Raw genomic sequence first — 14,678 nt, 5'->3', positions numbered from 1 at the left:
TTTCACGTGTCTGCTAATGGGGAGCAGGGTCATAATTCAGATATTATGTTTTTCTTTGGATCAGTGCACAACTTTCTCACCTATCTAACAAAAAACGGACAACTTTAGATCAGAAGGATTAAGATCAAACTCAAACATCCTAAATGGATGAGTTTCCTTTTTCCTCTTACAAAAGAGGAAATACCACTTCTCCACCCTTCCTCTGAAATTGCATGACCTGTCCCTTTCCTCTAGGGATTTTGAGAGAATCTGGAGGGCAGAACAAATAGTTCATCCACCTGGTCATGGTGTTTTGTATGCCTAAATAACATGTTTCTTGATCTCAATGATAACCTTAAAGAAATTTAAATCCATTTCCTCAAGTTTCAAATCAGGTGCTTTTGTCCAAAATAAAGCCCAAAATACTAAATGACAAAAAGAAAATTCTTCACACATAAACAAAAAATGACAACAGTGAGTATGAAATCTTATAAATAGAATGAATTTTGTCCAATTATCAAGGGCATGTGTGACTGTGTGTTTGTTAGTTTTGACACTTTCCTGTCTTTGATAGATGCCATCTGATGCAAAGAACTGATTCATTGCAAAAAAAACCCTGATGCTGGGAAAGAATGAAGGCAGAAAGAGAAGGGGACAACTGAGGATGAGATGGTTGGATGACATCACTGACTTAATGGACTTGAGTTTGAGCAAGCTCTGGGACTTGGTGATGAACAGGGAAGCCTGGAATGCTGCGGTCCATGGGGTTGCAAAGAGCTGGGCACAACTGAGTGACTAAACTGAATTGACTTGAACTGATTTGCCTATTATAATTACTATTGTCATTCAGTTGCTGTCATGTTCAGCTCTTTGTGACCACATGAGCTGCAGCACACCAGGCTTCCCTGTCCTTCACTATCTCCCTGAGTTTGCTCAAACTCATGTCCATTAAGTCAGTGATGCCATCCAACCATCTCATCCTCTGTCACCTCCTTTCCTCCTCTATCACCTCCTTTTCCTCCACTGTCACCCCCTTCTCCTCAATCTTTCCCAGCATCAAGATCTTGTCCAATAAGCTGGCACTTTGCATCAAGTGGCCAAAGTATTGGAGCTTCAGCTTCAACATCAGTCCTTCCAATAAATATTCAGGGTTGACTTCCTTTAGGAATGACTGGTTTGGTCTCCTTGCTGTCCAACGGACTCTCAAGAGTCTTCTCCTACACCACAGTTTGAAAGCATCAATTCTTTGGTGCTCAACTTTCTTTATGGTTCAAATCTAGCACTCGTACATGACTACTGGAAAAACCATAGCTTTGACAATATCAATCTTTGTTGGCAAAGTGATGTCTCTGTTTTTTAATATATTGTCTAGGTTTGTCATAGCTTTTCTTCCAAGAAACTAGCATCTTTTAATTTTGCAGCTGCAGTCACTGTCCACACTGATTTCAGAGCCCAAGAAAATAAAATCTGTCACTGTTTCTACTTTTCCCCCATCTACTTACCATGAAGTGATGGGACTAGATGCCACGATCTTCATTTTTAAAATTTTGAGTTTCAAGCCAGTTTTCTTACTCTCCTCTCTCACCCTCATCAAGAGACTCTTTAGTTCCTCTTCACTTTCTGCCATTAATGTGACATCATCTGCATATGTGAGGTTGCTAATATATCTTCTAGCAATCTTGATTCCATTTTGTGCTTCATCCAGCCTGGCATTTTGCATGATGTACTAGTAACTAACTATAGTGATACTACAAAACTATCTTTTCACAAACTTCTATATTGCTAACTACTTGCTTCACTTTGTTTAGATGGGAGTGATGATTAGTTTTAACCCAATTTCCAGTCACCATATTGGTTTTTTCTTCCATATGAACTTTGTTTTGTGATAGTATGACTGTAAAAATGACAGCTTATTATTTCCTGTTTAAGTCTTCTTATTTCTTTAATCCTTGTCACCACAACAATAAAACTGCCCTGCAAGCGACTCAATGAAAAAGACACACATCTCTGGTATACAGTTTAGAAGACAGAAATCAGTTTAGAAATAGACGAGCCTGCAGTTGACTCCCAGGTTCCCCTTTATTGAACATATGAGTTTCTTCCTTTCTAAAAGTCATGAAAAGAGACTAAGTAGTTGATGAGGTAGGGTTATGAAAACCTAATACCCATAGCAAATACATACAGAAAATGTTAGTTCTTTGCAATTTAACTTGAAAACATTTTTGAAATGTTTTTTAAAATTTCCTATATGCCAGATACAAAGCCTTGCAGAGGGTGTTGGATGGGTCAGAAATTGAATGCTGTCCATTAGAGCAACTGGCCTAAGCAGAAGTCTGGCCCAAGGGGGCATTCTCAGCTCTTCAGAAATCATAGCAGTTGTGCCTACTCCCTCTCTGAGGCCTATTTTTCTTTTAAATGAAGACTTTCCTCAAGACTCTGCTCTTCATCTTCTCTCTCACATTTTGCCCCTTCTGTGGTAATCTCATTTATTCCAATCACAACACTATGAAGCTGGCTAATTTCCAATATCAAAATTGGAGTTTTCTCCACCTCTTTAAGCCAACTCCATGAGTATCATGTCAAATCCTGTCATATGAAATACAGAAATATGAATTCATATGAAGAATATATGAATTTCCTCCTTTTCATATCTTTGCTTTTATTAATGACTGCACCATCAACACCATTCTCCCAGAAGAAAGTGAGAGAAGTGTGGTGCAGTGTTTAAGAGAAGCTTTATGGAGTAAAGCTACCCAGGTCCAACCAGCTCTGTCACTGGAATAATAAAGCATCTTAACACTTTAACCTCATGCTGGTGTTGCATGTGTTAATTATATTTTATTTAATTTTCAATAATACTGAACTATGTATTTGAAAGTTGTTAAGGGAATAACTGAAAATTTCTCATCAAAATAAAAAAAATCGTAATTGTGTATTGTGATGGATATTAGACTCAGTATAATTATATATATAGAAGGAGAAGAGGGCAACAGAAGATGATATGGTTAGATAGCATCACCAATTCATTGGACATGAATCTGAGCAAACCTTGGGAGATAGTGAAGGACAGGGAGAGCCTGGTGTGCTGCAGTCCATGGGGTTGCAAAAAGTCAGTCATGACTTAGCGACTGACCAACAACATAGTCATTATGTTGTCCACGTGAAAATAATGGGCTTATATATTAATTATATCTCAGTAAAATAATAAATTTTATAATAAATGTATAGTTATCAGGATAGTGCATAGCACAGAGTTAGTCCTGTTGATCAGCAAACACACCAATTTATTTGCTTATTTGAAAGAAAGTGAAAGTGAAGTAGCTCAGTCTTGTCTGACTCTTTGCGACTCTCTGGATTGTAGCCTACCGGGCTCCTCCCTCCATGGGATTCTCCAGGGGATCTCCCTAACCCAGGGATCGAACCTGGGTCTCCAGCACGGCAGGCAGACACTTTAACCTCTGAGCCACCAGGGAAGCCCAACTGAATACAAATTCTTCTTTTACTCGCATGAGATTTAATAATTCTTGACAAGTAATTTCTTCTTTATATTAACACTATTTGTATACTAAGAGTATCCCTCACTTGATTAGTAAGATCTTAAGGTCAAGAAACTGTTTATTACTCAGTTTTTGAATCCTCAAAACAAAAACTTATTCATTGGCAGGGGCTGGGATTTAAAACTGCTTGAACTGAATTACAAATATACTTTATAAAATATTAGAATTGCTAGCTCTGTACAATGTACTAGTTATATTTCTTTGTTTTGTTGAAGCTGTGTGTCTCATTTCCAAGTTTCTGTTTTTCTATAGGTTTAAATTGAGGACAAGATCACCCTGAGATAATTGGTCACTAAGTTGTATTAGCAATGTGTAAGTTGGATATTCTGCCATTTCTTTTAGTTTTAGTTGAATAATTTATATGAAAGAAGCTATTGGAGATTTTTCTATGCTATTGTGAGTGAATACTAATTATCTGAGAATGTGTAATAAGTTGACACAATGAGCTATTAAGGTAGGGTTCTGAGCCATTCATGCGGAGGTGTTGATGAGTTACTTAATCTATCAATCTTATGGTCCTCCCCAAACCCCTCTCCAGAATAAGAATACTTAATAATAATTGGTGACTTGGATTCACTGATTAAAGTATTTGATGGTAAATTTAATAGGGAAGATATCCTGATGACTGATGTGTTTTGCCTTGATATAACTTCTCTTATATATTTTTAAAGTTAATACATGATTATTAGGGCAGGGAAAATTAGGAATATTGCAATGTAAGATCTACAATCAAAGTGACACTAGGGAGAATGGAAGAGTGACCAACAGGGGGATGGCAGAAGACATAAAACAGGATCTGGTGAACTATAACTTTTCTGGGATTGGAATGTAGGGAATACGTATTAACAAAGCTTTCACTAACACTTTCACTTGGGATTGTATATCATCAGAGACAGTAATAGGCAAATTGGGGGAGGAGGTGGAAGCTATTTATTTTAAAATATCCTCATCCTGCATCTTAGTTTCTGACACAGCTTCTTACCCAATGTTGGAGTCATCTGATTCTTTTTCTTTTTTTCTGCTTGTGGCTATTATCAAGTCATCCATTCATTATTTCGCTAATTCCTTTTTCCAATGTATTTTAAGCACCCACATCATCATACATAGCAGTAGGTAGTAGTGATAGAGTGATTAATGAAATGAGATCCTTGCCTTCATAGACTTAGAGATAAGATTAATTTTAATTAATTAAAGACAAGATTAATTTGAAAACTCTGAGATAATATCCCTCCTATTTCCAAAGTAATTATACTTTTTATTCATCTAGAAATATGAAAACTAATGACTTTTGCTTTATGATTGAGCCTCATGGTTCTGTGGGTGCTGTGTTGGCCTTTAGCTCTAGATTTTGCAAATATTGTCAGAAATTCTTAGATGAATGGAATTATATCATCTCATTTTTTTCATTAACTGATTTTAAATCCAATAGCTTTTTGAAAACCAATAATATTTTTCCACATTCAGAAATCTAAAAATCTCAATTTGGTAACAGGATGCTGAATAATTCATTTTCTTTGATTTGGGTAATAAGTGTCTCAGGATCCACCCATGGAAATGAGGTCTTGGTGCAGGCATTGGAGAGTTTTGAAAGTAACATATTTAGCCTCAACTTTATGGAGGTACTCCTCCTTTGACAAAAGGTAGCTGTTTGGGTACCTGAAGTGGCTCTTAATAGCATGCCAGTTATTTTGCTAAAAGTTCTCAAAGGATATGATACCTTAGCTTTCTTAAAAGAAGGGTGGTAAGAAATGTTTCATAGTAGATCTCCTGAAAGCACCACAAAAGGTATCTTGATACTGTAATTGGCACTTGGTAGCCACAGATCTGGTCATACAAATCTGTTGCACTCATGATTCAATCAGTACCTTTGTTGAAGCAATAATACCCACTAATCCAGACGATGAAAGAAAAAGGATACTTCAACCAAATGGAAAACGCAGAAAAATAAAAAATATAATGGCTGAGCTACTTAAATAAAGGGAAGCTGAGAAAAACACCTAGCCTTATTTCCCACACTTTCAGCCAACCAGCTGAAAAAAACACAAAACATAATTTATCCAAAGGTTATTTCAGGTAAAACAACTGCGCAGTATAGTATAAAAAGTGTAAAATTTAGAGTGGAACAGAATCAGATTTAAATTTTGCTCTCCTGCTGGCTCTACTCATGTTGGATGAAGCTTGTAGACTTTCAATTTTCTTAACTATAAAGTTAGAAAATATAATCATATTTGTTTATTATAAGCCTTAAATTAGAATATGTCTGTAATATACTTACCACAGTACCAAATGCATTCCATCAACTAGTCTTTATCCCCCAATAAATGAAATTATATATATATATATATACACACACAAATGAAAAGAAAACATCTTTAACAAATATAATACTTTTTTCTACTGAGATAAATAAAATTGTTATTTGTGAAGATACAGCTTTTGAAAATCTCTGCCAAAAAATTAAATAAGGAAAACAGTCTTTCTTATTCATTTCTAACTCTGTTCTAGATTGGACTTTTGAGCAGCAACATAGCATTTATTCTACCCTCCTCTCCACTGGAATAAGAACTCTTTTAAATGCATCTTGGTGATCATAAGCTGTTTCTTCTCTTTCATGAGCCAAAAGATTGCTGTTTTAATTCAGGCAAACAAAACAAAGAATTATTAAAATCTTTCAGTTATTATGTCATATCCAAGAGCTTACTGGTTTCTATTTTCAACTAATATGCATTGCTTGTTGATTATAGAAGGTGCATTCAGGTTAAATATAGCTCTGCCTATAAAGGATTCATCTGAAGAATTGAATACATTGTGGTTAATGGTGACCAAACCTTCACTTTGCTATTCAATATGAATTTCAGTGAAACTTAATATACAGTAAGACCTCCATAGAGAAATCAGTTCTGGACATTGGAACTCTGCCCTCTGCTATATGGGGCCATTTAAATGTATCCCATCACAGCTCTCCTAATGATGATCCCTATTTGAAAAACTTGAAGAGCTATATCTTCAGATTTTCCAGTCTAGAGAGCAAAAGAAGAAAATAATACTAGATACTTTTTAAATTGGGGAAAAGTACACATATGTGCTGCTTGTCATAATCTTGACAAGGAATCTTTTTAAAAGACCTCACTAGATATGTAAATATATAATCGCATTTGTCATATTAGAATAATTTTTGAAATTGTATCATTTGTTTCTGGATTAGAGCATCATTACCAGCACCTTCATGACAGTAAAAGTTTATATAGCCCTTACTATGTGCCACACTCTGAATATACAAAGCAATTTATACATAGTACTTCATTTAATTCTCTTCTAACCCTATGAAAATATTATCAATTTCATTATTGTTTGAATGAAGAGTCAACTGAGACACAGATAAGTAGCTGTTTTAAGGTCATTGAGCTGGTGTGGTTCCTGGTCCAACTCTTTAATCACTCTTCTGTTTCAAACTATGTTGTCTAAATGGTGATTGATTTTTTCTTTTTGTATCTTTAATATTTCTTTTTTACTTTTTTAAATTATGAAAGTATAAAAACACATTTATAGGAAACTTGGAAATTATGGAATGAAGTTACATATAGTTCTATTATATATTATGATTACTTTTTAAGTACATAAGTTAAGATTTTTACTTGGAGTTTCAATATCAAACTCTCAAAAATTATTGGAATGAATAGAGAGAAAAGTAGAAGGCTATAGTAGATCTGAAAGGTACTATGAACCAATTTAACATAATTAAGATTTATACAATTTTCACACAACAGCAGGATACAAATTCTGTTCAAGTTCCCATAGACTATAAACCAGAAACACTGGAACATATCTGGGACATAAAACAAGGTGCAAAAATTTCATGGTCTAAAGTTATTGAAATCATACAGAGTCTGTTCTCTTATTACTGTGGAATTATTGTAGAAATCAGTATTGAAAGATATTTGAAGATAACCCAAACATTTTCAAGAGCAATGTGACATTTACCAAGAGAGATCTTTGGTTTAGCCATTGAAAACCTCAATAAAGTTAAACGACTGAAAAAATAGCAGATGGTAATTTCAGAGAGAAAACATTTAAAATGAGAAATTAATATCAAAGACACTTTAAAAACCCCATGTATTTGGGAATTAAATGTCCATTTTAAATGGTGGGGTTTATCTTAGAAGTCATAACAAAAAAACTAGAAAATATTTGTAACAGAATAAAAGTGAAAAGAGAATTTATTAAATTTGTTGCATGCAGCTGAAGCCACTCATTGCAACTAACTACAATTGTGGAATCTTGTATAATGTATGAAAAGAAATAATGGACACTAGCATAAAACTTTGTGAAATTTGAACAAAATCTGGTACTTGAATTTAACACTGAAAACAAAAAAAAATTAGAAGGTGAAGGAGTGAAGCACTCCTCTAATTTACTAGATAGAATGTTGTACCCAAGATGTCCCTTCTGTGCTCATTCTACTGATTTGGGAAGTGTTGAAAGACTGGATAGCTGTTATTTGGGGAACATTAGACAATATCCACTTACTCCTTGGAAGGAAAGTTATGACCAACCTAGATAGCATATTTAAAAGCAGAGACATTACTTTGCCAACAAAGGTCCGTCTAGTCAAGGCTATGGTTTTTCCTGTGGTCATGTATGGATGTGAGAGTTGGACTGTGAAGAAGGCTGAGCGCCGAAGAATTGATGCTTTTGAACTGTGGTGTTGGAGAAGACTCTTGAGAGTCCTTGGACTGCTAGGAGATCCAACCAGTCCATTCTGAAAGAGATCAGCCCTGGGTGTTCTTTGGAAGGAATGATGCTAAAGCTGAAACTCCAGTACTTTGGCCACCTCATGCGAAGAGTTGACTTATTGGAAAAGACTCTGATGCTGGGAGGGATTGGGGGCAGGAGGAGAAGGGGACGACAGAGGATGAGATGGCTGGATGACATCACTGACTCGATGGACCTGAGTGTGAGTGAACTCCCTGACTTGGTGATGGACAGGGAAGCCTGGCGTGCTGCGATTCATGGGGTTGCAAAGAGTCGGACACAACTGAGCGACTGAACTGAACTGCATTGAGACAATATCTCTGGAGAAGGCAATGGCACCCCACTCCAGTACTCTTGCCTGGAAAATCCCATGGACAGAGGAGCCTGGAAAGCTGCAGTCCATCGGGTCGCTGAGGGTCGGACACGACTGAACGACTTCACTTTCACGCACTGGAGAAGGAAATGGCAACCCACTCCAGTGTTATTGCCTGGAGAATCCCAGGGACGGGGGAGCCTTGTGGGCTGCCGTCTCTGGGGTTGCACAGAGTCGGACACGACTGATGCGACTTAGCAGCAGCAGCAGCAGACAAAGTCTCCAACTGTCACCTTTCTTATTAGGTGTAGTTTGCAGATCGGCTACCGAAGTTGTAAATCCTTCTCAAATTACTTAAAAATAACTAAAGAAAGACTTACCGAATATTAGGATATTGAAGCATCTGTGCATTCAGCACATAGTGATTCAGTTTATTTTACACATAGACATGAAGGAATTTATCAAATGGGTAGAAATTGGTTAATCCTGAAGTGTTTTAAGAAAATGCACTGTTGTCTAATAGAAAATGTGTCTGCAGTCCTTGAGGGGTATGACGACAGACTGGAAGCCCTGCTGTGGACACCGCAGCACCAATCTATTCCGATGGCACAGGGTGATGAACAGGGGTTTTCGCTTAGGGTGCACTTTAGAATGTGAGTGAGGTTGGGAAAATAAATTTAAGGACAGCAGATTTAAATGCTTTTAGAGAACACCAACTGTTTAAGGGACTGGAAGCCCACTCCAGTATTCTTGCCTGGAGAATTCCATGGACAGAGGAACCTGGCGGGCTACAGTCCATGGGTTTGCAAAGAGTTGGACACAACTGAGTTGCATGACTGAGCAACTAACACACACAACACCAATAAAGGGAAAATGACTTACAGTATGTCAAAACAGGGATGTGAGAATTTTAGACAGTGTCACCAAAAAGTTAACCTTACCAAGTCTTCCTACTCAAATACAAATACGTGTTGTATGTTGCAATTTTGAATTTGACAACGTGAGCTAAGGTGGATCCATGTTCTATGATGCTAAAGTGACATGGCTGTGATTATTTTCCTTTTATTGCTACTTTAAAAAATATTCTTGCAAATATGTAAAAATCATATATATCGTTTGCAATATTTTTCATTTGCATATACTTATTTCTCCCTAAGATTTCAAGCATTCTGATCTCCTGTTCTATAAGCCATTCTGAGACTCCTTGTACCAGAGCAAATTTTTGCTCTATTTTACTTCCTCTGGTGGGAATATTTTTATGCATTTTTATGTTGGAAATTGCAGTTCATTTTCAACTCCCATTAACTATTTTCAGAGAATTAATTTAGGGTTTGTTCCTAGTTTGGATTTCCAATTAGTCTTTGAAGTTGGTTTGAGATATTTCTTTTCCTTTAAAAAGACCAAACCAGTAACAATCAGAACTGGGAAAATTGTTTCGGGGTGTCACTGAGAGGTGTACTCTGATTTGTGCATACCATTCAGGATAGTATTTAAATATTGTGTTTCTAAGCCTGGCTCATATATTTCCAGGAATTGCTCTTTACAATGAATATAAGATTAATTCACTTCATTTTACCACACTGTGTTCATATTTTATATTCAAATTGTTTTATCATTTTGAATCTTTGCATGCCATTGGAGTAGCGTTGCTGTTGCAGCTGTATTCGACATCATCTCATATCGACATATCACCGTAATGAAAGGCAAATCTTTACAAACCAGCCAATTTAATGATGCCATGAATGTTTTATAGACTCTTAAATATTTTCTGTTCTGATTTATTAAAGTTATATAAACGAAGGGAATAGCTTTTTCATACTGTTCAATTTTGACCTATATATATATTACTTTCCTTTTTTTCCCTTTCAATACTTGGAGAGTAACTTCTCCAAAAGCAGAACTTTTACTATCATAGAAAGAAATATACATAAAATACAACATGATTATTATACAGCTTGATTTCTATGATAAATATGCAGCAAATGGCAATTCAGTGTTGCACAAAAAAGATTTTGGAGATTTTTTAAGGGGTAATTTTCATACAAATTTGATGCTATTTTTAATTTCAGAAGTTATAGACAATGGTAAGTTGGATCATGTCTGACAGGGAATCATAGACTGTTGACACGTTTGGACAATTATGATAAAAAGTGAAGAAACTTGATGAAGAGAGAATAGCCATAACAATAGTATCAGATTGACTCAATTAAAACCAAAGTGTTTCCTCAAATCCTGTATAGAATTCACTGTCATTACTGAACACCTGCTAAGGTTTAGGCATTGTGCTAACAGACAGAGATAAAGTATTGACTAGAAGAACACATTATCTACCCTCAGAGAACTTAAAACCTAGAAATACTGTAATTGCTGATTCATGAGATTTCCAGACCTCCCGCTGCTGCTGCTGCTAAGTCACTTCAGTTGTATCCGACTCTGTGTGACCCCATAGATGGCAGCCCACCAGGCTCCCCCGTCCCTGGGATCCTCCAGGCACCTACGTACCCATAAATTCACAGGTCTAGAGTGCTGTGAATCAGAGGAATAAAAATATTCATTGGAAAATTCAATTAACACTGGAAAATTGGAGGGCCACAATTTATAAATAGAAACACAGTGTGCCAGTGCATATTCTGGAAGACTCTATAAGTCTAAAATTAGAGCCATCCCCAAGATCAGCAAGCTAAGGGTAACTTCCATAGGAACTATGCAGTAGGGGCTTAGAATCACAGTAGTAATTTGAGGATGCAGCTGATAGAGAAAAGAGTAACTACATTATCTGAAATTTATTATTATTATTTTTTTTCTTTCTCTTTTTTTCTTTTCTTGGCCCTGAAAAGGGCCTGGTTGAAATCAAGCTCCTGAGAGCAAACTGGAAAGCTTAACCGCCAAAGCCCTAGAGAGTACGGCCCTGGCGCTTGAGAGCGTAGACCACGTCCATAGCGGTGACTGTCTTCCGCTTGGCATGCTCGGTGTAGGTGACCGCGTCCCGGATCACGTTCTCCAGAAACACTTTCAGGACCCCGCGGGTCTCTTCGTAGATGAGCCCGGAGATGTGCTTCACACCACCACGACGAGCCAGGCGGCGGATAGCAGGTTTAGTGATACCCTGGATGTTGTCGCGCAGAACCTTACGATGGCGCTTAGCGCCGCCTTTCCCCAGACCTTTGCCGCCTTTGCCGCGTCCAGACATGGTTTCACGAATTATCTGAAATTTAAAAAAGAAAATAACAGAAATGCTCACTCTTTTTTTATACAGTTCTTCTGTGTATTCTTGCCACCTCTTCTTGATATTTTCTGCTTCTGTTAGGTCCATACCAGTTCTGTCCTTTATCGAGCCCATCTTTGCATGAAATGTTCCCTTGGTATCTTTAATTTTCTTGAAGAGATCTTTAATCTTTCTCATTCTGTTTTTTCCTCTATTTCTTTGCATTGATCGCTGAGGAAGGCTTTCTTATCTCTCCTTGCTATTCTTTGGAACTCTGCATTCAGATGCTTATATCTTTCCTTTTCTCCTTTGCTTTTCGCTTCTCTTCTTTTCACAGCTATTTGTAAGGCCTCCTCAGACAGCCATTTTGCTTTTTTGCATCTATTTTTCTTGGGGATGGTCTTGATCCCTGTCTCCTGTACAATGTCACGAACCTCCATCCATAGTTCATCAGGCACTCTATCATATCTAGTCCCTTAAATCTATTTCTCACTTCCACTGTATCTGAATGATCTAGTGGTTTTACCTACTTTCTTCAATTTCAGTCTGAATTTGGCAATAAGGAGTTCATGATCTGAGCCACAGTCAGCTCCTGGTCTTGTTTTTGCTGCCTGTATAGAGCTTCTCCATCTTTGGCTGCAAAGAATATAATCAATCCGATTTCCATGTTGGCCATCTGGTGATGTCCATGTGTAGAGTCTTCTCTTGTGTTGTTGGAAGAGGGTGTTTCCTATGACCAGTGCGTTCTCTTGGCAAAATTCTCTTAGCCTTTGCCCTGCTTCATTCCGTACTCCAAGGCCATTTTTTTTTTTTTTTTGGTTTAACATTCAGGACTTCCTTCACCAAAAATTTAGGATATTGTAATTGCTTATTTAGTACACTCTTTACACCCTCAAAGACAACAAACTCTAGAAGGCTAAGGACCATACTGTGCTATTCACAGGTAAAACACCTGTATCTGGCTCAACAAATATAATATGAACTTGGGTATGTGTATGCTCAGTCATGTCTGACTCTCTGCAGCTCTGTGGACCGCAGCCTGCCAAGCCCCCCACCCATGGAATCCTCCAGGCAAAAGCACTGGAGTGGGTTATAACCTCCCACTGTACTGGATCCTCCCGACCCAGGGATTGAACTTGCATCTCTTGTGTCTCCTGCATTGGCAGAAAGACTCCCCATCACCAGTGCCACCTGGAAAGCCTTGAATTGGGGACAAAAGGGAAATAGGCACATAATTCTATAGGGTGACAAATTCTAATATATACACACATTTGTTTACAAATTTGGAAAAATGTTTTTGATAATGTGGTAATTTTTTTATATCATTTCAGCTTGAATTTTCATCAAGCTTCAGGAAGTTTTTCTTAGGATAATATATACAACTGGTGTTTCTAGTAAAAATATATCATCATGAAAGCATAATCTTTCCTCTTTTCACAAGTACCTCTTATTAGTTGGTAGGGGAAGCACAATTCTTGCTTATGTAAAAAAGTGATGAAACTTGAAATAAGTTATCAGGATAAATAGCAACTGATACAGCAAATATATGTCCAGACACATTTGTATACATACATTTATGCTGCCAAGTAGAATGAAATATATTTCTTAAAAAACAGCTAAATGGCTTTATGAATTCAGAGAATAGGATGATCAGTTCTTGCTGGAAAGAACAGAATAGAAGTATCTTCATGGAATGTGTGGCATTTAATTTTAGCCTTAAATAGGAATGATGACAGAACAATAGGTCTGTGAAAAATGTAGCTAAAATAGAGATTATGATGGTGGGAAAAGGGGGAAGGTTAAAGATGTCCAAGGCCAAATTTGCCTGTTACTCCAGGTAATTCTTGACTTCCTACTTTTGCATTCCAGTCCCCTATAATGAAAAGGACATCTTTTTTGAGTGATAGTTCTAAAAGGTCTTGTAGGTCTTCATAGAACCGTTCAACTTCAGCTTCTTCAGCGTTACTGGTTGGGGCATAGGCTTGGATTACCATGATAGTGAATGGTTTGCCTTGGAAACAAACAGAGATCATTCTGTTGTTTTTGAGATTGCATCCAAGTACTGTATTTTGGACTCTTATTGACCATGATGACCACTCCGGTCTTTGATAATGATGTCATGGGCTTTCCAGGTGGTGCTAGTGGTAAAGAACCCATGTGTTAATGCAGGAAACATAAGCGATATGGGTTCGATCCCAAGGTCAGTAAGATCACCTTAAGGAGGGCGTGGCAGCCCACTCCCATATTCTTGCCTGGAGAGTCCTATGGATGGAAGAGTCTGGTAGGCTATAGCCCATAGGTTTGCAAAGAGTCAGATATGAAGTGACTTAGCATGTATGCACATTGATGTCATGCTGCTTAATGGGGTAAGTTTATCTCAAGGTTCATGCTTTATAATTACACATAAACCTCTTACAGGGATAGTTGCCCTCTGGGAAAAAGATGAACCAAAAAAAATTATTGTCCTGGGAAAAGCTTTTGGGACCAATAATAACAAGTATTCACCTCTTGTCAGAGAAAGAATATGCATGCAGGAACTGCTCTTTTCTTCTATACTCAAGGCTCTTATGCTAAAAGCAAGAGAAAAGCAGGAAGGTACAGGGTTTCTCTTTTGCAGTGACTTAACTTTATTGTTACAGTTGCTGAGACCAGTGCTTTGTATGTAGTAGCAAACAGATATAGTGTGGTTTGTTTAGAGCAGTGGTTCATAATCGGAGATACAATCCCTTAGAGGTTCTTTGGGAAATAGAAACGTGTTGGGGCATTTGCTGTCATGACCACTGGGGAGACCCTGCTGTCATTTAATAGGCAATTGTTAGGAACGCTGGGTGCTCTGAGTGTGTAGAAAGTCTTGCACAATGGTTGATTATAT

The 14,678-nt window shown here is 37.3% G+C and overlaps 1 protein-coding gene across 1 annotated transcript; it reads right to left on the bottom strand.

Annotated features, from left to right (window-relative positions):
* Positions 1 to 11,477: 11,477 nt before the first annotated feature.
* LOC105001341 (histone H4-like) lies at positions 11,478 to 11,797 on the bottom strand. Its single transcript, XM_010857567.1, has one exon. The coding sequence runs from the start codon at positions 11,789 to 11,791 to the stop codon at positions 11,495 to 11,497; it is 297 nt and encodes a 98-aa protein (XP_010855869.1). The 5' UTR covers positions 11,792 to 11,797; the 3' UTR covers positions 11,478 to 11,494.
* Positions 11,798 to 14,678: the final 2,881 nt, after the last annotated feature.

This window comes from Bison bison, unplaced genomic scaffold, assembly GCF_000754665.1.
Source record: "Bison bison bison isolate TAMUID 2011002044 unplaced genomic scaffold, Bison_UMD1.0 scf7180017864382, whole genome shotgun sequence".
NCBI lineage: Eukaryota > Metazoa > Chordata > Mammalia > Artiodactyla > Bovidae > Bison > Bison bison.
The sequence above is the reverse complement of the archived record's forward strand: the minus strand, read 5'-3'. Positions and strand labels throughout refer to the sequence as shown.